Source organism: Galeopterus variegatus, unplaced genomic scaffold (assembly GCF_000696425.1).
Source record: "Galeopterus variegatus unplaced genomic scaffold, G_variegatus-3.0.2 Scaffold674, whole genome shotgun sequence".
NCBI lineage: Eukaryota > Metazoa > Chordata > Mammalia > Dermoptera > Cynocephalidae > Galeopterus > Galeopterus variegatus.
The window spans coordinates 121,692-149,657 of NW_007726785.1; the positions used below are offsets into that span (position 1 = coordinate 121,692).

The 27,966-nt window shown below is 33.2% G+C and overlaps 1 protein-coding gene across 1 annotated transcript in view; it reads right to left on the reverse strand.

Annotated features, from left to right (window-relative positions):
• SYCP1 (synaptonemal complex protein 1) overlaps window positions 1–27,966 on the reverse strand; it is a 122,862-nt gene that overhangs the window by 23,080 nt on the left and 71,816 nt on the right. Inside the window, exons 25-30 of the mRNA XM_008571278.1 lie at window positions 12,991–13,107; window positions 12,467–12,577; window positions 11,239–11,331; window positions 10,643–10,717; window positions 6,085–6,144; window positions 2,676–2,855 (exon numbers count right to left, since the gene is read on the reverse strand). Of these exons, the coding sequence (XP_008569500.1) occupies window positions 2,676–2,855; window positions 6,085–6,144; window positions 10,643–10,717; window positions 11,239–11,331; window positions 12,467–12,577; window positions 12,991–13,107 (636 nt within the window). The remainder of the gene's footprint in view (window positions 1–2,675; window positions 2,856–6,084; window positions 6,145–10,642; window positions 10,718–11,238; window positions 11,332–12,466; window positions 12,578–12,990; window positions 13,108–27,966) is intronic.

Below are 27,966 nucleotides of genomic sequence, written 5' to 3' on the forward strand. Positions count from 1 at the left end.
TAAGATGATACCGTAAAATGTCAAATCAAAACCAGATTTCCCACAACAGGGAATTATGCATTGGTAAAATGACCAGCAAGTTATGCAATCTGCCAAAGATGCCACTATTAAGTTGTGGACAGTGATAGAAAAAAAATAAATCATTTCATGCTGATAACTCCCCAAAATTAAAAGTTTCAAGAAACTAGTTTTATATATGTGTCTGTGAGATACCAGTTACATGTATACCTCATTTTATTGCTCTTCACTTTATTACACTTCGCAGATATTGCATTTTTTACAAATTGAATGTTTGTGGAAACCCTGCATCGAGCAAGTCTATCAGTACAATTTTCCCAACAGCATGTATCCCCTTTGTGTCTCTGTGTTACACTTTGGTAATTCTTGCAGTATTTCAAACTTTTTCAATATGATTATATCTGTTATGGTGATGTCTGATCTTTGACGTTACTATTGTAATTGTTTGGGGGCTCCATGAGCCATGCCTATATAATTAGATGGTGACCTTAACTGATAAATGTGTGTATTCTGATTGCTCCACCTACTGGCCATTCCTCTATTACTCTCCCACTCCTCAGACCTCCCTATTCCCTGAGACACACAATGTTAAAATTAGGCCAATTAATAATCCTACAGTGGCCTTTAAGTGTTCAAGTGAAAGGAAGAATTGCATGCCTCTCACTTTAAATCAAAAGTTAGAAATGATTAAGCTTAGTGAGGAAGGCATGTCATAAAGCCAAGACAGGCCAAAAGCTAGACCTCTCGCACCAGTTAGCCAAGTTGTGAATGCAAAGAAAAAGTTCTTGAAGGAAATTAAAAGTGCCACTCCAAAGAACACACAAATGATAAGAAAGTGAAACAACCTTATGGTTGATATACAGAAAGTTGTAGTGGTCTGCATAGATCAAGTCATCCACAACATTCCTTTATACCAAGCCTAATCCAGAGCAAAGCCCCAAATCTCCTCAATTCTATGAAGGCCAAGAGAGGTAAGGAAGCTACAGAAGAAAAGTTTGAAGCTAGCAGAGGTTGGTTCATAAGGTTTAAGGAAAGAAGCTGTCTCTATAACATAAAAGTTCAAGGTGAAGCAGCAAGTGCTGATGTAGAAGCTACAGCAAGTTATCCAAAAGATCTAGCTAAGATAATTGATGAAGGTGCTTACACTAAACAACATATTTTCAATGTAGATAAAATACCCTTATATTAGAAGAAGATGCCATCTAGGACTTTCATAGCTAAAGAAAAGAAGTCAATGCCTGGCTTCAAACTTCCAAGGACAAGCGGACTCTCTTTTTAGGAGTTAACACAGCTTGTGACTTTAAGTTGACGCCAGTGCTCATTTACTGTTCTGAAAATCTGAGGGTCCTTAAGAATGATGCTAAATCTACTCTCCCTGCTGCCTCTATAAATGGAACAACAAAGTCTGGATGTCAGCACATCTATTTACACCATGGTTTGCCAAATATTTTAAGCCCACTGTTCAGACCTACTGCTCAGAAAAAAAGATTCCTTTCAAAAATGTTACTGCTTATTTACAATGCACTTAGTCACCCAAGAGCTCTGATGGACATGTACAAGGAGATTAATGTAGTTTTCATGCTGCTAACACAACATCCATTCTGAAGCCCACGGATAAGGAATAATTTTGACTTCTAAGTCTTATTATTTAAGAAATATTTTTTGTAAGGCTATAACTGCCATAGTTAATGATTCCTCTAATGGATCTGAGCAAAGTAACTGAAAACCTTCCGGAAAGGATTAGCCATTCTAGACGGCGTTAAGATACTTAGACCTCCTCACGGGAGGAGGTCAAAGTATCAAGGTTAATAGGAGTTTAGAAGAAGCTGATTTCAACCTCACGGATGACTTTGAGGGCTTTAAGACTTCAGTGGGGAGGAAGTAACTGCAGATTTGGTAGAAACAGAAGAGAATTAGAATTAGAAGTGGAGCCTGAAGATGTGACTGAATTGGTACAATTTTATGATAAAACCTGAAGAGATGAGGAGTTGTTCCTATGGATGAACAAAGAAAGTGGTTTCATGAGATAGAATCTACTGCTGGTGAAGATGTTTGAACATTACTGAAATGACAACAAAGGATTTAGAACATTACATAAACTTAGTTGATAAAGCAGCAGCAGGGTTTGAGAGGATTGACTACAATTTGAAAGAAGTTCTACTGTGGATAAAATGCTATCAAACAGCATCACATGCTAGAGAGAAATCTTTCATGAAAGACTCAAAAGTGGCAAATTTCATTGTTGTCTTATTTTAAGAAATTGCCACAACCACCCCAACCTTCAGCAACCACCACCCTGATCAGTCAGTTGCCATCAACACCAAGGCAGGACCTTCCACCACCAAGAAGATTATGATTCATTTAAACGTTTAGATGACTGTTAGCATTTTTTGCAATAAAGTATTTTTTAAAATAAGGCATGTACCTTTTTAAGACATAATGTTATTGCACATTTAATAGACTACAGTATAGTATAAATATAACCATCATATGTACTGGGAAACCAAAAAATTTTGTGTGACTTGCTTTATTGAAATATTCACTTTACTGCAGTGTTCTGGAACTGAACCTGCAATATCTCCAAAGTGTGTGTGATACCAGAGCCTTCTTTTTTTATTTAAAACATTACTACTATCTTAGAAATTTTAGCCACCAACCTTTGGTAATGGTTTAGGTAAAGTACTTTTGGCAGATGCCCACAGATAGTCTCTTCCAGCATTGGATTTGCCATGATTAGCTGATGTGAAATTTTGCGATATATTTAGTGAAGGAGAGGCTTTAGGCTCAAATTTCCGATAAATAGTTTCAGGTGTTTCCAATAAAGATGTCTGTGTTTTCTGCATTGAACAACAAAAGTGAATAATGCCATAATTAAATGTCATTTTAATTATTTATTTCTTTAATTCAAGTGAAGTAACTAGAATTAACACTGAAATAAACTAGAATTTACCCCCAAATTTATTATTGATTAGATAAGTTTGAATAAACTGCAGTTATCCTCTTTGTCAATTTATTTGCCCATTACGGTGAAAATGATTTCTGCTCCTCCCTATCTTCACAGAGCTACTATAAAACAAATAAAATATTTCAACTCTCTATTTGACCAAAGTTGAGGATTCTCTAAAAAAATAAAAATAAAAATAAAAAATCTCTATTCCTGGTAGCAAAAGCCTTAATCTGTGGTTCATTCCAATAGCCTAAAAGCCAGAGGGCAATTTGTTTTTTCATTTATCCTCTTTCATCCATTCATACTTCCTCCCTCTAACCTATAAAAACAGCACCCTTTTCCTAAACACCAGCCTCGCTCACCTCCAAAAAAAGGGAGGAAAAATTATGAAAGTAAAGAATGAGAAAAATTTTCAGGGAAAAAAACCTGGAAAAATGCCTGTCTGCTTCAATTCTGAAAGTAAACAAATTGCAAATTTACTCTAAGTACGTAGATAATATTTCAACTCAATTTCCTCAGTTTTCTGTCCTCTACCTTTGTATATAGCTTCCTTTAGCACCTGACCTCACTTTGTAGAAAAAGCTTTTAATAGCTGCTTTTGTGGACTCCTACATAAAATCTATGCTCATCACTTTCATTTTACCACTTCCTTTAGTCACCATGATCTCCATGAATACAATCATGGCAATCACTCATACAAAAGAATAGGGTATGTGTGTGCGTGCACGCACGCACACACATACAGAGGACTACAAGGACAATACACACATACAGAGGACTACAAGGACAATACTTCAAAAGCATGGTGGTTGAACTTGCAGTGAGTTTAACTTAGGAGGGTATAGGGGGTAGTATTAAGAGGTACTATTAAAAAAAATTGAAGTAGGAACCAAGTAATATGATCTTTTCTCCTGGATCTTTTACTATCTTGCCAGGTGATTTTAACTAAATCTCCAAGTATCTGCAGGCTTAAATTTATCCATCTATAAAATCAAGGAGGTAAATGAGACGATTTGTAGTTTTCTTCCGCAGTTCTAGTGAGCTGTCACTTCATAATCCTTTTTTGTAGCACTATGGATTTTGATAGCATTTTTCACAAAGTTGCATTTCTGTATCTTTTTTCCTACATATTTCATAAAAAGCAAAATTTTTCTACTCTTTGGATTCATCAGGGGTCACCCTTGGAACATCCAAAATGTAACGACTTTCATGGACAAATTTTACCCCCAACAGATCTGAGAATGGCAATTTAAAGTCACTGCACCACCTGGTGGCCTTGTCTGGGAATTGACATTTCCCTGGTAGCCTAAAATAAAGTGCTTCCCTATTTGAGAATACTGAACTATTCCTCTCCATAACACATAATGGAAACGTATGTACTTACTTACAAGTTACATCTTTTTCTGAATGTTAAATTTCCAGTGATACATATATACAGATTTTCTCTGTTGCAGTATTTAAACAAGGACTTATGTGACATTCACTATGTGTCAAGCACTATTTTAAATGCTTTACAAATACCATCTCACTTAATTCTCATAACAACTTTAAGAGATAGATACTGAATCCCTTTAAAGATGAGGAAACTGAGACATGAAGAAGTAACTTGCCCAAACTCAGAAACGTTTGATAAATTTAATTATTATTAAATATAAGGCTTGTGATTTGCAATAGTATTGGTATAAATATAGCAAAAAAAAGCCTAGTTAAATTTCTTCATTTCTTTTGTCATGTTTTCATTTTTGCAATGAAATCCAGACCCCAGATAAAATATATGGCATTTACTAATCTACTTAATAACCGATACAAATAATGGGCAAATATTATGCAATTATACATGAATCAAAACATCTCTATAAGGATATATGATATATACTTTCATTAATATGAACACATTCGATGTTTAGAAAAGAATAGTAGAGAGCAAACCAATTTATCTTCATCAGACACTTCTTCCCTAAGACTATATCTAAACCTGCTGGCTAATATTTTTATGAGGGTAATTTCTCCAAATATAATGTTTTCAAGTGTCTAGCACAGCAATGGAACATATGAAGCACTCAATATTAACTCACAGGTTCAATATTTCTTTCCCTCTTCTTTTTCTTTGTCTATACCAAACAACTGAAATGTTCCCAGACTATTGCAATTGATACTTTCAGTTTAACTACAATCACAGCAACTTCTAGGAGACAACATCACTGTGGATAAAAAATATACTTAATGAATCTAACCAAAAATTGATTAAATCAAACTCCTTCTGCAACAATCCCATATTATCAAATAGGCTAGAAGCTGAGGGGTACTCTTCTTCCCCATACCTGTTTCCTCCTTCCATGTGTAGGGAGCACCATTATGGTAAACTTCCTAACCTCTCTCTGTCTCCTTATGAGAGGAATAATGACTTAATGTGATTGATGAATTTGGGAGGAGAAACTGAGCACATATAGTACAGCCCCTTCCTTACTCCTCATCTGGAGAACCAAAGAAAGCACGTATTCATTCTACTCTGCTCCTTTAGGCCACAAGTTTTACAAGGGCTAGCCATTGAATGGGTAGACCAGTCCCAGTCAAGCTCTACCTGTGGCAAAGTAGAATCTGTCTACTTTTGGATTTCAACATTAAGAAATCCTTTTACCTTCAAATGTAAGTCACATTCTCCAAAATTATTTATCAATAATAAAGATATTATTTTGGTTCTCCATTGTCTTTCACAATTGGTTCAGAACTTATGTGAGGAAAACAAGATGTCATTTATATAGCCCCTTTGAAACCCAAAGTTAGACACAATCTAAATATAAACTTTAGAATTATTAATGAGAATATTTTGTCTCTAACGTTGCAAACTTTTCAAAAGAGAAACACAGAAGTACCTAACTAATTCAAGAAAATACTATAATAAGAATTACAGAGAAAGATTGAAATCTTCTCTAAATCTCCAAATGACAAATGTTTTAAAATTTTTCACCTAATGCTTTTGAATTAAGAAATAGCAAGAAACAATTTAGGAAGTAAAATTGTGTGATATACTTAAAATGTTATTTTCCTACTTTAAAAAATCATCTCTAAGTAGATGTTAGAAAACTAATTGGTTATAAAGAATTATATAAAATCCTTACCTTGTCTTTTTTTTCTTTGATAGAAGTTGTGTTTTCTTTCACCTCTCTTTTGAGTTTTTCCTATTAAAAATGAATATTTAGTACATAGGACACAGTCATTACTACTATCACAAATGAATGTTCTTACCATCAAAATCTTTCCTAATAAGTATTAACAAAGAAAGAAGATTAATCTCTCAATCTTACAAAATAATAACAACGGAAAAGAAAAACAAAGTAGTTCCTTCTTACAGAGGTGTTATTTGGTTTTTACTACCTTTTCTTTTTAATCTGATCTATTACTAGTATGCATCTATGGAATCTTGAATAACTCTCTTAAAATTCTGAATCTCGTCTCTCTTATTTGTAAAATAAAGTGGATGGACCAGAATTTAGACTAAGGGATGCACACAAGTAACTAAACTGTGAAGAGTTATGAAGAGATTCAAAATATTATTGGCCTTTACAGGAAGAATGTTTTTTTCCCTGCGTGTTGAGAAAAGGTACATTTCTGTTGGACACTGAATAATGAACAAACTTTCACTATAAATATAAATGAGGAATAAAAAGAAAAGAAAGCTAAGAAGCAAAAAGAATAAATACAGAAAAGTACATAATTCGTAGGAAGTAATACATAATTTTTGCTGAAGAATAGGGTGTATATATAGAAGCAGTCCAGATAAAAATGGAAAGGAGAGTTGTGGTCAGAATGAGAAGTGTGATATGCTAAGCTATAGAATTCATTCAGTGGGAAAAAAGAAAACTTAAGCCTCGCCTACAGGTAATATGCCTGTAATGTGACAGTCATCTCTAGAACAAAATCGACCCAGGTCTCAGAGAAGGGAAAAGTCTCCCAGTCTGCAGAACTTTTAGCAAACTTGCCTTTCCTGCCCTGATGCCTATGTAATATATGTCCTCACCGAATACCTTGTGTATACCATGGTATCTCTCTCAATATTGCTCCTAACCAGAGAACTCACCTTACCATGGAAGAAGCTGGCAGTAAGCTGATGTAACAGTATTTACTGTTATTATTGTGTATCCTATCACACACCAATGGATGACCTCCAAGTATAGTGACAACTGGTGTCTACACTAAGGGACTGTAATGTTATCTTCTAGTATAAAGCATATTCTCTAAACTAGCAATACTGCACTGACTCTCAGAATTACATATCTTGGCTTCTAGAGGACAGAAGGGAGAAAGCACCTCCCACGATTGTACTGTCTCTACAACTCTTGACTTTTGTTGGTCTGGAGATCTTAGTACAGCCTGTTCTGATACAACATGTGTTTCCAAAGTGTGAATTAGCTCATACACAAACATATATCTTTGATGGTGCCTAATTGATCATGGGTTCCCTAAGACCAAAGAGATGGGCAGCCCATTAAGGTCCCTATTTAATTTTAATAAGTAAAATATGCCTATAATATAGTCTAGCAAACAGAATATTAACTTAAGCTACCACAGTAGGGAATGACAGCCCTGTGACCAAATTTCAGACCTAAATAAATTTACAAGCCTAGAGCCCTTTGAAAAAAAAAAGGAAGTCTGTTACTCTTATGGAAATATTTCACAATAATATCACAAATACATACTGCATCCTTCCTACTATCTTGTACACTGAGGATAAAAATATGAAGATTTATGGGTAATTGGACATTGACTCTTAGCTAATACCAATTCTTGGGGAAATGTTACCATTTTCTCACTAGTAAAAGTGCAAGTGTTATCCAGGTCAGGTGATAAACAGAATTTAATGAGTCCACTTTAATGGTGAGTCCATGGAACCATAAACCTTTCTTGTGGTCATTTCTTTAGATCCTGGGTTTACAGTTTGAATAGATATGGCATAACCACCATATTGATTCTGACCACAGAGTGAGAGATTGTAAGGACCAACTGGAAGACTTTGAAACTCTCCATTTATATCAAGATAGCAAACAAACACATTTCACATCACCAGGCAGAGATTAAGCCCCATTAAACTATGAAAGATTTAGGGAAGGTGATTGATCATAATCCTGTAAAGCCAACCTACTTTTCATTTGTTTGTTTTTGGGGGTTTTTTTTGGCAGATGGCTGGTATGGGGATCCAAACCCTTGACCTTGGTGTTACAAGGCTGCACTCTAATCAACTGAGCCAACCAACCAGCCCCAACCTATTTTAATTGAAAGTTAAGATTGTCATCTGGTAACAGTTTCCTCATACCAATGGGCTTATAGGTAAAAATGAGGATTTTTATATTGACTGGGATCAAAACTGAGAAGAAAAAGTTGCACATGAAAGATGAGCTGAATCTATGTAAACACAAAGCTCAAGTTAAACAGATGCAAGAATCATGGTTAAAGAATAGAATACACATTTTTATAAATCTTGACAATGTAAAATAAAATATTAAAATCGTATATGCAGGGAAAGATGTGGTGGAAGAAAGTGTTGGTTATATTATTTAAAAATATAACAGTAACAAATCAAATAATTAAAAAGACTACATACACTTTCCAAATCAAAGTGAGACACATACACACACTTCAGAGAAAAAGAAAATAAAATAAGTATTAATATGTGATAAAAAATAAGAAGACAAAAACATTAAGATATATATCATATTGACAAAATGTTAATATCTAGAAACTATAAGCAACTCCTATAACTCAATGACAAAATACACACAAATAAAATTGTTATAAACCTGATTCCAAAATAGGCAAAGGTCTTGAATAATTAATTCTCCAAAAAAGATATATAAATGGCCAATAGCATATTAAAAGATGCTCAATATCACTAATCATAACAGAAATGCAACTCATAGCCACAATGAGATATCACTTCACACATATTAGGATGGTCACTGTCAGAAGAACAGAAAATAACAAGTGCTGAAGAAGATGTGGAGAAATTGGAACCCTTGTGCACAGTCAGTGGGAATGTCAAATATCAAATGAAGAGTATGGAGGCTCTTCAAAAAATTAATAATACAGTTACCATATGATCCAACAATTCCACTTCAGGGTATATATCCAGGAATCTACACTGAAGGAGCAACTTCTGTCGGGAATATTGTCAGCCCCAAGGTCAAAGGAAAAAAGAGGCTTGGAGAAACATATGGTGGTTCTTAAAGCTTCTTCACAGAAGTGTCACTTTGCTCACATTCCATAGTGTAAAACAAATCATTTAGCTAAACCTGAAGTCAGTGAGGTGGAAATATATAATTCTCCCTTTGAGAGGAACCTCATGGAAAAGAGCAGCATATATTTTGAATAATACAATCTACCACAAGCCCAAATTTTGAATATATCTACATACAGGCATATTTGTGTGTGTACATGTGTGCACATGTGTGTGTATTCACAGATAAATGATCAGAAACACAATACTATGAAACAGTGACCTTGAATTCTTCATGATAGGCAAATAAAAAAGAAGCCATTAAATTTATCAATAAGGAGTTAAATGTGACCCAAGCCAAGAAAGTGATTATGCCAATAGCTAAATTCTAATAGGTGAGTAGATGAGAGTTGAAAAATTATATAGTATTATAGGCTACTCTTTCTAAAAGTTTGATGCTTAAGAAGTGAACAGAGATAGTATAGTAGCTTAAGGAGTGGTCAGTTTCAAGGCTTTTTTAAGATGATGAAAGTCTTTTCATGTTTATTGGCTAACAAGTAAAAACTGAAAATTGCTAAGGATTTTAATCAAGAACATCAAAAGTAAAGACAAAGAAAAATTCCTCTTCTACTGAAACAGTAAGGATAAAGGTAAGTATTGCAGGTGAAGGGAAAGCTATTTAGTCATTCCTTTAACAAACATTTATTGAAAATATAAAAATTTCTAATCCCTGTGCTCAGATAAAGAAAAAACAATGATAAATCCTAGCCCTGGAAGAGTCTGCAATATAATTGGAGGAGAGGGGACCCACAGAGTGAAATAACAAATTTATGTAAGAACAAAGTGCTATGAGAATACTTATATACAGTAAGCTTACATTTGCAGATAAAAGATGTGTGATATTTTCCACAGATGGAGAAGGATGAAAGGAATTAAATGCAGAAAACAAAATGAACAAATCACGGAGGCTTGAAACTGAAAGTATATGTTATCTAGGCTGATGCAGTGTGATTATGCAAACATGTTTTGAAGTCACACAAATAAATAGTATCTGTCATTTTTAAAGCATGAGTTAATTTACTTTGTAAACTGCAAAACACTATATAGATATAAGCCATTTTTTTCTGAAACATGATAGCTAAAAAACACATCTAAATAAATAAGCATTTTTAATATATTAAATATTTCTCAAATACAGTATATTTAAAGGCATTATTACTATTTTTAAAATTCCACTTATACGTGTTTAGTATTTAAGTGAGGACATATACCAGATACTTCTGGAAAAAAGCTAACAGGGAAAAACTATATTTTTTCATCCTAGTTACCCAAATCTACCAAATTATTTTCTAATATAATATATTCATAAAAATGCAAATCTACCAAATTATTTTCTAATATAACATATTTATAATAACTGCACCTAAACCTTACAATGACTTTATCTATAATGTCACAAAACCTACTTTTTCTTCTCTTTCTATTTCAAGTAGCTTCTTAATGGTTGAAAGTTCATTTTTGACATTGGATAGTTCAATCTCCTAAAGAAAAAAGAAACATGATGTTTATAAGTGCTTCCAAATTTTTCAAAAGACAATTAAAGTTGAGTGCTTTAAGTAAATTTAGTTCTATAGAGAAATAAATTCATTCATAAAACATATATATTTTTAAATCGGCTGACATGAAGGCTGCTAGTTAAACATAACTAAAGATTCCTTTTAAACAAGTTTTTTTTAAAATTTTCTGTAAAGAAAGACTTAACACTATGTATATCTCTCCTCATGTTCTTCCAATCTATCTCACCCCTCCTCTCCCAGTCTCAGAGCTCCAAACTTATTTGTTAACTAGATTTTATAACATTTCATGTGAAAAATTAGTTTGTTCCACCACTTCATAAGATATATTAGAAAACCGCTTAACTAGAAGATCTATAAAACCCCTTTCAGATCTAAGATTCTGATTCTATAGATCAAAAGTCAGTTTTATTTAATAATATTCTTTACCATCAGCCATGCTGACATTATAAAAACTGTCTTTTACTGCTATTTGTACTGTATCTCACCAAAGATGCTTTCACTGATGATTGTTCTTGTTCTTTGCTCTTATAAAGTCCTAATTCTGAGTCTCTTTCTTCAACGATCTTATCATATTGGTGCTATAATAAATTTAAAAAAACATTTTAAGTATATTAAAACTGAACAGACATTTTAATAAGATTGGTATCCTAACATATTTAATATTTGAAGAAATTGATGTTTATAAATTCAGTAATATATATTTTTGAGTAGATATATATTTTTAATTTTTAAATCATATTTTCATTCAAACAACTTAAAGAGTGAAACAGATAACAGCCTTGAAAATAATCTTACACAAGAGCAAAAAATAAATCATTTTAATTGGAAACACTGAATTTCATCATTTAAAAAATATGCTAGAAAACACCAGGACTTCTTAGAAAAAGTAGCTGATTCCAAATCTGGGACAGGAAATACAAAATAAGCCTTAAGAATTTTGTCATAACAAAAAGAAAGCTACAAGAGACTATTAGAAGAGCCAAGTCAAAAGGACTTGCCTGAGGATCCCACTGGCCAAAGGTGGGACAAAAATGAGTATCAATAAGGATAAAAACTGCACTAGATTTTAAATCTATGAGTTCACAGTGTCGTTTAAATTATTTTTTTAAATCCTCATTGGTTACCTCATAATAATGTTCTATTCCAGCAACAATTTTTAAAAATGATCAGGCAGGTATAGCCTATATCCACTCCAAATCTTGAAGGGAGGGAGTGAGGCTTAATTCCCTAACAGAAGGATTAGTATAAAACAACAATTAAAAAAATAGAGGACACTCACAAGCACAGCAAACATTAGGCCTTTCGTTTATTTATTCCTTTGATAAAAATGTGTTTAGCCTAGTATGTGTTAAATACACATATAGGATACAAATATTGAGATACATACTCTGGGTAGGTACTTAAATAAATATAAGATGGAAAGTGCTATAAGAGATTACTAGGAAAATTCAGAAAAAAGAGTGATTACTTCCATCCCTCATAGATGATAAGGTGAGATGCCCTCAAGGAAATGACACACAAGCTCAGCTTTGAATGGTTAAGATCTGAAGTTAGAGAAACAGGGGACAAAGGATATTCCAGCTACAATTAGTCACTATTGCATAGAGAATAATTTTCTCTGACAAATCAGAATACTATCTTGATTTCGCCATTCTTTGAACAGAAATATGGTACCAATTAATAATTTTCACTATATAAAAAGAAAAAAATTACCTTATGTTTTTCCATAAGTGCTACCATTTCAGCTATTTTATGTTGACATCGTATATCAATTTCTTTCTGTAATTTTACTGCTTCATCAGCTATTACTTTTGCTTTCTCAACCTATCAAATAAATAGTGTTTCTTAAAATTAGTGCACGAGAAAATAATTTAACTTAACTGTAAACAGCATATGTTCTCCTTATATAAAATGCAAAACTCAAACACCAGAAAATTGGAAAAACCAGGTAGAAAATAAATTATTGTTTTGGTTTTTCTAGGGTGTTCTATCAAGTGAGATGACAGTATAACACTACTAATCATTTAATCATTTCAAAATAATTATATGCTACTCAAATACTTAGAATAACAAGAATATTGTTAGGTTCTATAGAAACTAACTGTCCCTATATAAATTTACTGAATTTTTAAAAATAATTTAAAAATTAAGAATATTTGTTAATTTTCTCTTAAATGCTAATAAACAAATACAGAATTTTAGTATAATAAATTCTAAACACATTCAGTTCTTCCCACCTCTCCCAAAAGATTTTCTTCTGATATCTTTTTGTCCTCAATTGCCTTTTGATAGCTGCCAGTCATTTCTTCAAATTTTTGCTTGGCACTTTCTAGCTCTAACTCTAATTTATTGACCTTTAAGTAAAGAAAATAACATGAATAACAGTAAGTGCTATAGATTACTTGAAAATATTCCATATTCACTTTGTGATTTTTGTGAATATTAAAAGATTACATTTTCTGTTTCATTTGTGGATCATTTTCTTTACATTTTTCATATGGTGAGATATGCTGTATTTTTCACAAAATCTGTTTTTCCCCTAAAATATGTATTTAGCCTTGACAAGTAACAAGATATAAGAAGCCAAATATTTATTTTAATCCTCACAATATTTATATTGTTAGTCTCAGTTCAATACATCTTATTACAGTATGAACACTATTCCAGTTGGACAGAAAATCCATATGATTCAAAGAAAAAGCATATTCTTTTTTTAACTTTTTCTATAATTTATTTTTATTAATGCATTGTAATTGTACATACCTAATGGGTACAATCTGATGTTTTGATACATACGTATATTGTATAATGATCAGGTCAGACTAGTTAATGTATTATATATCTTCACCTCATGCAGTTATCTTTTCTTTGTGGTGAAAATATTCAAAAACCTCTCCTCTAGCTATTATGTAACATACAAAATTTAAAATGGTAACCATAGTCACCCTACTGTGCAATAGAACTCTAGAACTTATTCTTCATATCTAATTGTAATTTTGTACCCATTAGCCAACTTCTCCCTGTTTTCCTTTCCCCTCTCCCCAGTCTCTACTTTCTGTCTCAATAATATCAACTTCTTTTGCAAACATTTTCTAATCCAGAATCAACCCATGCACCTACAGCCATCTGATCTTCAACAAAGGCACCAAAACTACACATTGGGGAAGAGACTGCCTCTTCAGTTAATGGTGCTGGGAAAATTGGACATTCATATGTAGGAGAATGAAACTTGACCCATACCTCTCACCATATACCAAAATCAACTCAAAATGGATTAAAGACTTAAATATACACCCTGAAACAATAAAACTCCTTAAAGAAGACATAGGGAAAACACTCCAGGAAATAGGACTGGGTATAGACTTCATGAATATGACCCTAAAAGCACAGGCAACCAAAGGAAAAATAAACAAATGGGATTATATCAAACTAAAAAGCTTCTGCACAGCAAAAGAAACAATCAACAGAGTGAAAAGACAACCAAAAGAGTGGGAGAAAATATCTGCAAAATATACATCTGACAAAAGATTTATATCCAGAATATATAAGGAACTCGAACAACTTTACAGCAAAAAAACAAATAACCCAATTAAAAAATGGGCAAAGGAACTGAATAGGTATTTCTCAAAGGAAGATATACAAATGGCCAATAGACACATGAAAAAATGCTCAAAAATCACTCAGCATCTGGGAAATGCAAATCAAAACCACTGCAAGATACCATCTCACTCCAGTTAGGATGGCTTATATCCAAAAGACTGAGAATTATAAGTGCTGGAGAGGTTGTGGAGAAAAAGGAACTCTCATACACTGTTGGTGGGACTGCAAAATGGTGCAGCCTTTATGGAAAATGGTATGGAGGTTACTCAAACAATTACAGATAGATCTACCATATGACCCAGCTATTCCACTGCTGGGAATATACCAAGAGGAATGGAAATCATCATGCCAAAGGGATACCTGTACTCCAATGTTTATTGCAGCATTATTTACAATAGCCAAGAGTTGGAACTAGCCCATATGTCCATCATCAGATGAATGGATAAGGAAACTGTTCTATATCTACACAATGGAATTCTACTCTGCTATAAAACAGAATGAAATACTACTATTTGCAGCAACATGGATGGAGTTAGAGAAAATTATATTAAGTGAAACAAGTCAGGCACAGAAAGAGAAATACCACATGTTCTCACTTATTTGTGGGAGCTAAAAATAAATAAATAAATACACAAATAAAGGGTGTGGTGGGGAAGAAGACACAACAATCACAACAATTCCTTAAACTTAAGACAAGTGAACAGATATGATGTGGGGGGGATGGGGAAAGGGAGGGGGAAAAGAGGAATGGGTAAAGGGTCATGAAAATCAACTACAATGTATATCGAGAAGTTAAAATTTTAAAAAATTAAAATTAAAATAAAAGCTGCACCGCTATAATTACATTTTCTAATAGTATACTGCAGGTGTTTAAGACTAGTAATGATTTCTGTGTAGTGGTTATATATCTAACAACTTTACTCAAGACACTTAATAACTGTATTAATTCATCTATAAATTCTCATAGACTCTCTACATGTACAGCTCCTGTATAAAACCATCTGACTCTGAAGTTTTCTTTGTCGAAAGATTTTAAATCACTGATTCAATTTCTTTACCAGGACTAACCAGCTAATTATTTCTTCTTGAGATTGTTCTGGTTAATCTATTTCACTTTAACTTTTCTGAAATATATTGGCATAATGACGAACATAATAATGGTATTAATTTTATAATTTGATACAAATGTATGTTCTAACTTCTAGAATAACAGAACTATTGGTTAGAGAACATACTGTGTGACTTTAGTCCTTTGAATTTTATGGCCATATATAGGATCGTTTTTGTTTAATCACCTGAGTGTTCTGGAAAAAAACATTTCACTCACTTTTTGATCAAAAAATATCCTTATTTCTTCAACATTCTTACAAGATAGGTATGATGTGAACGTAATTCAAGGTTGGCAGTTATCCTCTCGGTACTTGTGAATATTTTCTTGATATTTTCCGACTTCCATTGTTGTTCGTTGAGATGTCCATGGGTCAATCTCTTGTCATTTCTTCATTGGTGATCTTTCATTTCTCTCTATCTACTTTAATATTTCTATGTGTCTGGTATTCTGTAATTTTGCTACTCTAAGTACCTAGTTGGATTTCTTTTAATTTTTCCTACTTGATATAAATCTCTCTTCCTATATCTGTGAATTCATGGCTTTCATCAATTCTAAATATTCTGAGCAATTATTGTCTTTCCCCAGTTCACTCTATTATTTCCTTCCTCCTGGGTAATATAAAATCCTTAGAAGAAAATTCATTAAAATACATGACAACAATAACAGTGTGATAGTATATAAATTAGATATGAAAGATAAAGAAGATTTTAAAAAAGAGATAAATGACATAACGTAGTCTAAGGTCAAATGTAACAGTAAAAAAGACAAAGGCTGTCAGAGTATATAATAATATGAACGCCAGCTATATGCTATTTATGAGACATTTAAAACATAAAAATACAAAAATAAATAAATAAATAAAACAAAAAGATACAGAAAGAAGAAAAGTAAATGTGTTAAAAGATATACCATGCAAACACTACAGAGAGAAAAAAAATGGTATAGTTATAACAGAAAAACTGTGCTCTAAGACAAGGAGCACTACTAGAGAAAAAGGGGTTATATTTGTTTTAATAAAAATTTCTATTACATATAAATATATAAAATACATATAAAATATACATATGAAGTTCCATCTTCTTCTATAATAAAAAGTGATATATATTATAAATAATGTACACCTAATAGTATGGCATTGAAATAAAGAAGACAGAACTGCAAATAAGAACTGAAATCCACAATCGTGACATTTTAATCACATCTATCTTAGCAAAGTAATTAATAAGACACAAAAAATCAATAAGGATACAAAATAAAAAAAAATACACAAATTTTCAAAATGTGACTAGTAATCTTGGCTTAATGGAACACTTCACCCAACAACTGTAGAATATGCATTATTTTCAGGTACATAAGGCATGTTTACAAAAAGTGACTCTATTGGGTGAAAAAATGAATATCAATAAATTTCAAAGTACAAAAGTCATACCAAAGTGTGCTCTCTAATCACAATGCAATTATTCTAGAAATCAATAACAAAAACATAATGCACCCCTTTAAGTTTTGAAATTAAGAAATACGGGAGAGTATTAAATCTAAGAATGCTAATTTGCTATATTTTGAAATTTACAGGATACAAGCTACAGCAATGCTTAAGGGAAATTAATAAAACTCAAGTGTGTACATGAGAAAGACTGAAAATTAATGACCTAACAGTCCATCTCAAGTTAAACAAGTAACATAAATAAAAATAGTAATAAAAAGTAGAAAGAGGGGCTGGCCCGGTGGCGCACTGCTACAGTGCGCTGCTTGGGAGCACGGCGGTGCTCCCACCAAGGGTTCGGATCCCACATACAGACCGGCCGCTCACTGGCTGAGCAAGGTGCGGGCGCAACACCGAGGGTTGCGATCCCATTGCCGGTCCCGGTCCAGTACGGGCGCGACACTGAGGGTACGGGCGCGACACTGAGGGTACGGGCGCGACACTGAGGGTACGGGCGCGACACTGAGGGTACGGGCGCGACACTGAGGGTACGGGCGCGACACTGAGGGTTGCGATCCGTTGCCGGTCATGAAAAAAGACAAAAAGGAAAAAAAAAAAAAAAGTAGAAAGAAATAATAATGAAACAAAAACAAGCACCCAGTGGAGGAGTCAACAAAGCCAATGTACAAATCTTGGAATCAGGCAGCCTAAATCTTGCAGTTTTATTTGCTTTTTTAAAACTCTTAGGTCCTTTAACTATCATATACATTTTTGAAGCAGTATGTCAAAGTCTATCAAAAAAGAGACTGCTAGAATTGTGATGGGGATTGACTGAATCTCGATATCAATTTGGAAAAATTTGATGTGTTAATACTTTTAAAACATCCAGTCTGTGAACATGGTATATATTTGTTTAGTTAGGTCTTCATTAATTGGCCTTAGTACTTTTTCGTGTATGCATCTTGTACATACTTTAAGTTTATCTCTATTTTAAGGATTTTGAAGCTACTATAAATGGTATTGTGTTTAAAAATTCACTTTTCAATTAGTAGCTGTTAGTATATAGAAATACAATTGATTTTTGATCTTTGACATTGTATCTTGCAACTCTGCCAAATTCACTTCCTAGTACAGTAGTGACTATGTAGAAACCTTATAATTTTCAGTGTAGACAATCATGTCATTTATAAAGAGACAGTTTTAAATATTCCTTTCTGATTTGTACACCTTTATTTCTTTTTCTTCCCTTATTGTACTAGCTAGAACCTTCCAATGTTAAATAGGAGTAGTAAGAGCAGACATTGTTCTTGATATTTAAAACATTCAGCATTTCATCATTAAGTGTGATGGTAGCTGTAGGTACTTTGTAGATGTTCTTCACCAGGTTGAGGAAATCCTCTTCTATTTCTAGTTTACTGAAAGTTTTTATCACAGATGACTGTTGAATTTTATCAAATGCTTTTCTGCAACTAAAGATGATTTTATGATTTCTCTCTTTTATTACTTGATATAGTCAATTACACCGATAGTATCAAATTTAAAATCAACCTTACATTCCTAAGATAAATCCCACTTTTTTGCTGTCATATGGTTTTTATATATTACTATATTAGATTTACTAATATTTTACTAAGAATTTTATTTCAAAATTAATAGGGATATTGATCTGTAATTTTCTTTTCTTGTAAAGTCTTTGTTAGTATTTCATATCAAAAACTTACTTGGGAATTGTTTTCATTTGTCTATTCTTAGGAAGAGTTTGTGGAAGACTAGTAATATTTCTTTCAGAAAGATTTGACAGGAATATATCAGTGAAACCTTCCAGATTTGGATTTTTCTCTAGGGGATTTTTGATGACAAATTCAATTTTCCTGATATATATATATATATATATACATATATATATATATACATATATATATATATATATATATACATATATATATATATACATATATATATATATATATATATACATATATATATATATACATATATATATATATATATATATACATATATATATATATACATATATATATATATATATATATACATATATATATATATACATATATATATATATATATATATACATATATATATATATACATATATATATATATATATATATACATATATATATATATACATATATATATATATATATATATACATATATATATATATACATATATATATATATATATATATACATATATATATATAAAGTTGTCCATGACATTCCCTTGTTATCCTTTTAATGTTTGTAATATCTATACTAATAATGTCTCCTCCTTTCCCGCCTTTAGTGGATTTTATTTTCTCTCTATTTTGTGTGTGTGGTCAGTCCTGCTAAGGGCTTACCAATTTTATTAATATTTCAAAGAGTCAACTTTGACTCCATTTGTTTTTTTCTCTTTGTCTCCTATTTCTTTGATCTCTATTATCTTTATTATTTCCTTCTGTCTACTTTCTATGGGTTTAATTTCCTCACCTTCTTTTTAGTCTCTAGATGAAAACAGAGATCATTTCTTCTTTTCCAAAATAAACATTTAAATCTATAAATATAAAACTCTAAAAACTGTCTTAGCCGCATCCCACAAATTTTGAAGTTTTACTTCTATCATTATTCAGCTTGAAATAATTTCTGATCTTCCTTGTGATTTCTTCTTTGGCCCATGAATTATAATTAAGGGTGATGCTTAATTTCCAAATATTTGAGCTTTTCTAAATATCTTATGGTTACTTATTTATAATTTAATTCTGTTGTAGTGACAGAAAATACTCTCTATAAGACTTCAATCTTTTGAAGTGTACAGAGACTTATTTTATGACACAGCATATGGTCTATCTTTGTAAATATTCTATGTTCCCTTCAACAAAACTTACAGTTGCAGGTATAGTGATCTACGTCATTTAAGTTAAATGTAGTAATAGTGTTGATCAAATTACAGGTTTTTTATTAGTTCTATCAATGTTGAAAGAGGATTATTACAACCTCCAGTAATGATCATGGAATTGTCTGTTTCTCATTTTAGTTTATTATGTTTTTGTTTCATATATTTTGAAATTCAGTTAATTAGGTGAAAATATATTCATGAATGCTATATCTTTCTGATGAATTGACACTTATCATTATGAAATGCCCATTTTGATCTCTGATAAGATTCCCTATCTTTAAATCCATTTTGTGTGTTATAAAAATTGTCTCTCCAGCTTCCCTATGCCTACGATTGGCATGACATACGGTATACCATTATTTCATCTTTTTATTTTCATCTTTTTATTTTCAACCTCTTGTGTCTTTATATTAAATAAAGGTGTCTCTCACAGACATCAAATAGTTTGCCCTTGAATTCTTTAATCCAGACTGACAATCTCTGCCTGTTTATTAAAATATTAGTTCATTAACATTTAATGTAATTGTTGATATGACTGGGTTCAAATCTATCATTTTACTACATGTTTTATATTCATATCTGTTTTTTGTTCCTCTTCTCCTCCTTTAAAGTTTATCAAGCTCTTTTAGTATTCCATTTCATTACTCTATTGGCATTTTTTGCTATTGTTAAAAACTAAATGTTCATGTCCTCCCAAAAATTTATATGCTGAAATCCTAACCCCCAAAGTGGTGGTATTAAGAGGCAGAGGGCTTTAGGGAGGTGATTCAGTCATGAGAGTGGAATCTTCATTAATTGGACTAGTGCCCTGTAAAAGATATCACAGAGAGCTCTTTTCCCCCTCCCCCCCACCATATGAGGACACAGTGAGAAGATGTCTTTGAACCAGAAGCAGGATGCCACCAGACATTAAATCTGCCAGTGCCTTGATCCTGGGCTTTCCACCCTACAGAACTATAAGAAATAAATGTTTTTCATAAGCCACCAGTCTATGGTACTTTGCTGTAGCAACACACACAAACTAAGATAGCTATACTTCCTTGCATTATTTTATAGTGGTTGCTCTAGGGAGAAAATATGTATCACTAACTTATCACTTTCTACTTTTTTTTACTTTTAAATAATGGACTTTTTAATAATCAATGTAGCACAACCAGAATTTTTTAAAGAATAGTTTTAGATTTACAGAAAATTAAAAAGATAATACAGAGTGTTCCCATATGCTCCACACCTAATTTCCCTGATTGTTAACATCTTACATAACCACAGTAAATTTGTCACAACTAAGGAACAAGCATCGGTTCATTACTATCAACTAAACTCCAGACATTATGGGTAATTCACTAGTTTTTCTAAAAATGTCCTTTTTCTGCTTCAGGGTTTCACCCATGGTATCATATTATATGTAGTCATCATATCTCCTTATTTTTCTCTGGTTTGTGACAGTTTCCCAGGCCTCCCTTGTTTCTGATAACCTCAACAGTTTTGAGGAGTACCAGTCCGGTATTTTGTAGAATGTTCCTCAGTTTGGGTCTGCCTCATGTTTTTTATTATGAGACTAAGATTATTTATCACACTCTATTTAAGAGTAAACACTGAACTGCTTGAGTCAGAGTCAAGCTACAAACTGGCCTGCTGAGCCTGGGCTGCCAGGGGGTGCCTCAGAGTCACAGATCCTGATCCTGTGGGCAATCTAAATCCAATCCTGTCACAGACAGTGAACCTGCATCCTAAGATCTAGGTGTCACAAGAGGTCCATGAGACCCTAAGCCTAGGATCCAGGCTCCACAGCCACTCCAAGCATCTGTGTGTTGAACCCAGTGCTGCTGCAGCTGCTTGTACGTAATGTCATACCTGACATTAACAGGGATCCCCTTGGTGACATTTCCCCATAGTGTGGACAACAAGAATAGAACAACCCCAAAAGAACTTCTTGCCACTGAAGATCTTAACAATCTACACCACTGCTGCCACTGCCACAAATTCCTATAGCCTAGATAACTGGGACACCCAGGGTTATCATTGACATTGATTGCAGCTAAATAAGCTGCTTATAAACTACACCAGTGCATCTACACAAAACCAGAATCACCACACCCTTCCCAGTTGGCACACTAAAACCCATCTATAGGTGAATGACTCTATGAAATCCACTCTGTAAAGTTTGGAAGAACCAATTTTCCCACCAAATGCACAGACATCAATTCAAAGACAATAGAAACATAAAAAAAGCAAGGAAATATGACACCACCAGAGAAACACAATAACACTCCAATGACAGACTCCAAAGAAAAGGAAATCTATGAACTGCCAAAAAAAAAAAAAAAGAATTCAAAATAATAAAATTTTTTAAAAACTCAATGAAATACAAGAGAGTACAATAGACAATTCAATGAAATCAGGAAAACAATTCATGTATGAATGAGAAATTTAATGGCAACAGATATCATATGAAAGAACCAACAGAAGCCTGCAGCTGAAGAATTCAATGAACAAAATTTAAAAATACAATAGAGTTTCAATAGCAGACTAGATCAAGCAGAAGAAAGAATCTCTAAACTTGAAGGTAAGTTGTTTGAAATTACCCAGCCAGAGGGAAAAAAAGATATAAGAACAAAAAGAATGTCTATAGGAATTGTGGGACTCAACTAAGGAACAAATATTTGCATTATGGGAAATCCAGAAAAGTAGACAAAAGACAAGGCACAGAAAGCCTAAAAGTGAAATAATACCTAAAGACATCCTAAGTCTTGGTAGCAATACAGACAACGAAATCCAGGAAGTTCAAAGATGCCGAAATAGATTCAACCCAAAAAAGGTCCTCTTTGAGGCACACTATACTCAAATTATCAAAAGGCAAAGACAGAGAAAATTCTAAAAGCAGCAAGAGAAAAGCATCAGGTCACATATAAGGAAATTCCTATTAGACTAACAGCAGGTTTCTCAGCAGAAACCATATAGGCCAGGAGAGAACAGGATGATATATTCAAAGTGTTGAAAGAAAAATAAGTTAGCCAATAATTGCCAAACTATACATAGGCAAAGCTATCCTTCAGAAATGAAGAAAAAATAAATTCTTTCCCAGATGAGCAAAAACTGAGGGAATTCATCACCACTAGGCCAGCCTTAAGGAAATGCTCAAAAAAATCCTAAACCTGGAAGTAAAAGGATAACTACCATCATAAATACATGTGAATATATAAAATTCACTGCTAAAGCAGATACACAAATGGGAAAGAAAAAGAAATCAAACCTTATTACTACAGAAAACTACCAAACCACAATAATAAATAAGAAGAAAGAAACTAAGAAATATAAACTAATATATATCAGAAAACAATCAAGAAAATGAGAGGAGTAAGTCTTTATCTATTGATAACCTTAAATGTAAATGAACCAAATTCCTCAATTTAAAAAATGCAGAATGACTCAATGGGTGAAAATAAATAAGTTCCAACTATACGCTGTCTATAAGAAACTAATTTCACCTGTAAAGACACACACAGACTGAAAGTGAAGAGATGGAAAAAGACATCCCATGCAAACGAAAACCAAAAACAGGCAGGAGTAGCTACATGTAGATAAAACAGACTTTAAATCAAAAACTGTAAAAAGAGAACAAAAAGGTCATCATATAATGATAAAGGGATCAGTTAAGCAGGAGGATATAACAATTGTAAATGTATATGCACCCAATGTTAAGCACCCAGATAGATAAAGCAAAAATTACTAGACCTAAAGTAAGAGATAAACTCCAATGTGATAATAGTTTGAGACTTCAACACCACACTCTCATCATTAGACAAATCATCTGGACAGAACATCAACAAAGAAACACTGACTTTAAACTGCAATACAGACCGAATTGACCTTATGAACATTCATGAACATTTCGTCCAACAGTTGCAGAATACACACTCTTTCATCAGCAAATGGAACATTCTCCAGGATTGACCTTATTTTAGGCCACAAATCAAGTCTTAACAAATCTTATAAGTCTGAACTCACATCAAGTATCTTCTCTGACCACAGTAGAATAGAACTACAAATCAATAATAAAAGGAATTTTTGAAACTGTAAAAATATATAAAGATTAAACAAGATTCTCCTGAACAACCAGTAAGTCTATGAAGAAATTAAAAAGAAAATTTAAAAATTTCTTGTAATTAGCAAAAACAGAAACACAACATATCAACCAAAGGAATACAGACAAATCATTGTTAGGAGGAAAGTTTATAGCAATAAAAGCCTGCATCAAAAAACTAGAAAAATATCAAATAAATAACTTAACTATGCATCTCAAGGAACTACAAATGCAAAAACAAATCAATTCCAAAATTAATAGAATAAAAAAATAAAGATCAGAGCATAAGTAAACAAAATTGAGACTAAGAAAACAATATTAAAGATCAATGAAATGAAAAGTTGCTTTTTGAAAATATAAACAAAATCAACAAACCATTACCCAGATCAACCAAGACAAAAAAAGAAAATACCCAAATACGTAAAATCAGGAATGCAAAAGGAGACATTATAACTGATACCACAGAAATACAAATGATCAGTAGAGATTACTACAAACAACTATACACCAACAAATTGGAGAACCCAGAGGAAATGGACAAATTCCTGGACACATATAATCTCCCAAGACTGAACCAAGAAGAAATAGAAAACCTTCAGACCAATTATGAGTAGTAAGATTAAATCAGTAATAAAATGTCTCCCCATCAAAGAAAGGCTTAGGACCTATGGCTCTACTGCTGAATTCTACCAAACATTTAAAGAATTAATACCAATTCTTCTCAAACCCTTTCAGAAAATTGAAGAGGAGGGAATTCTTCCAAACTCATTCTATAAAGCCAGCATTACCCCGATATCAAAACCAGACAAGGACACAACAACCACAAACTATAGAACAATATCCCTGATGAACACAGATGCATAAAGAGTCAACAAAATGCTAGCAAACCAAATCCAGCAGCATATTAAAAAGATCATTCATCACGATCATGTAGGATTCACATCAGGGATACAAGGATGATTCAACATATACAAATCAATAAACATGATATATGACATCAACAGAGTGAAGGACAAAAACCATATAACCACCAATACTGATGTAGAAAAAGCGTTTAACAAAATTTAACATCGCTTCATGATAAAAACCCTCAACAAATTGGGCATGGAAGAAAGATACCTCAAAACAATAAAGGCCATATATGACAAATCAACAGCTAATATCGTACTGAAAAGCTCTAAGAACTAGAACTAGACAAGAATGCCCACTCTCAAAACTCTTGTTCAATATAGTAGTCTTAGCAGAGCAATTAGGCAAGAGAAAGCAATAAAGGCATCCAAATTGGAAAGGACGAAGTCAAATTGTCTTTGTTTGCACACATGATCTTATATTAGAAAACCCTAAAAGCTCCACTAAAAAAACTCTTAGAACTGATCAATGAATTCAGTAAATCTGCAGGATACAAAACCACTACACAAAAAAATCAGTAGCATTTCTATATATCAATAATAAGCAAGGTGAAAGAGAAATAAAGCAACCCCCTTTAGAATAGCTACAAAAAACCAGAATATATAGACATAAATTTAACCAAGGAGGTGAAAGATTTCTACAAAAACTATAAAAACACTGATGAAAGAAATTAAAGAGGATGCAAAGATATGAAAAATTAATATTGTCAAAATGACCATATTACCAAAAGAAATCTACAAATTCAATACAATTCTTATCAAACATCAATGACATATTTCACAGAAAGAGAAAAAAACAATTCTAAAATTTATATGAAAACACAAAAGACCCCAAACACCCAATGCAATCCCGTGCAAAAGAAACAAAGCTGGACACATCACACTACCTAACTGTATTAGTCCATTTTTGTGTTGCAACAACAGAATACCTAAGACTAGGTGATTTATAAAGAAAAGAGGTGGCTCACAATTTGGGGACAGCTGCAAATAGCATGGGCCTCAGGCTGCATCTACTCATAGCAAAAAATGGCAGGGCAGCCAGCAGGTGCAAGCAGATCACATGGCAAGAGGAAGCAAGGCAGGTGGGTGATGCCAGTTTCTTTTTAACAACTAGCTCTTGCAGGAACTAACTGAACAAGAACTCATTTACTATCTCCCTCCCCCAGGGAAGATGTTAATCTATTCATGAGGGATCTGCCCCCCATGACCCAAACAATTCTCAACACTGCCACACTAGGGATCAGATTTCAACATGGGCTTCTCAGGGACACATATCCAAACTATATCAATGACTTCAAAATATACTACAAAGCTATACTAAACAAAACAGAATGGTAGTGGCATAAAAACAGACATGTAGACCAAAGGAACAGAATAGAAAACTCAGAAATGAGTTCAAGTATTTACAGCAAAAAGATTTTCCCACAAAGGCACCAAGAATATTCATTGGGGAAACAACAGTCTCTTCTATAAATGGTGCTGAGAAAACTGAAGGTCCATATATGTTGGGTCCGCCACCGGCCGACCCGAACAGCCCTAGCCTCATTCCTTTTGGTGGGCAAGCAAATGGCCCGGATTACTCTTTCCCTCCAGTCCCCCTTGGAAGGAGACAGGGGAAGAGAGCCATGAAGAGAGGCGAGCACACCGCCAGCCCCAACCAGCCCAGTTTAAAGGACACTCAGACGCGGCTTGGGTTCTGTTGAGCAGTTCCATTTATTATCACACAAGCACTTGCTTTTAAAGGCAAATGGGGAAGGGAGGTTTTTACATCCTCCAATCAGCTTAAAGGTTACGAGAGCATGCATCCTGTCTCAATGCCTAGCTATTGCAATCACACAGTGTTCACGAGCACGGAAGCATGCATTTGGCCAATAAGGGCTAAGGCAAGGTTCCCGCAGATACTCCCACCCTACTTCCTCCCGGCGCTGTCTTAGGCTGCCACATTAATACGCCCTTGTGGGCCCATAATGGCGCCACTTGTAATGTAAGGTGGCATTAGTTTTTAAGGCCCGACACATATACAGAAGAATGAAACTAGACCCTTACCTTTCACCATATACAAAAATCAACTCAAAATGGATTAAAGACTTAAATGGAAGACCTAAAACTGTGAAACTACTAGAAGAAAACATAGGGGAAATGCATCAGGACATTGGTCTGGGCAAAGAGTTTATGGAGAAGACCTCGAAAGCACAGGCAACAAAAGCAAAAATAAACATGGGATTTATATCAAACAAAAAGCTTCTACACAGCAGAAGAAACAATCAGGAGAGTGAAGAAATAACCTGCATAATGGGAGAACATATTTGCAAACTATGCATCTGACAAGGAATTAATATCCAGAATGTACAAGTAAGTCAAATAACAGCAAAAGAAAAAAAAAATCCAATTTAAAAGTGGACACATGACCTGAATAGACATTTCTTAAAAGACATACAAATGGCCAAAAGGTTTGTGAAAAAATGCCCAACATCACTAATCATCAGGGAAATGCAATCAAAATCACAATGTGATATCATCTTATTCCAGTTAGAATGGCTATTATCAAAAAGACAGAAAATAAATGCTGGTGCAGATGCAGAGAAAGGAGATCCTGTTCATGGGATCCAGCAATCCCAATACTGGGTATATATCCAAAGGAAAATAAATCAGTATTTGCATGCCTATGTTTATTGCAACACTATTTACAATAGCCAAGATATGGAATCAACCTAAATGTCCATCAGCACAATAATGGATTTTAAAAAGTGGTATATACACAAATAAATACTATTCAGCCATAAAAAGAAAAAAAAAAGAAATCCTATCATTCACAGAAAAATGGATGAGCTGAAGGACATTATGTTAAGTGAAATAAGCCAGGCACAGAAAGAGAAATACCACATATTCTCACTCATATGTAGAAACTAAGAGAGTTGGTCACATAGAAGTAGAAAGTAGAATGGTCATTGCCAGAGGATGGGGGGTTGGGAGGGGGAATAGTGAGAGGTTCGTTAATGAATATAAAATTACAGCTATATAGGAGTGTTAAGATCTAGTAATCTATAGCAGTGTAGGGTGACTATAATGAACAATTTATTGTATAATTTCAATTACCTAGCAGACAGGATTTCAAATATACCCAACACAAACAAATGATAAATGTGTGAGGTGATTTAAAAAAAAAGATATCACTGCCATATGA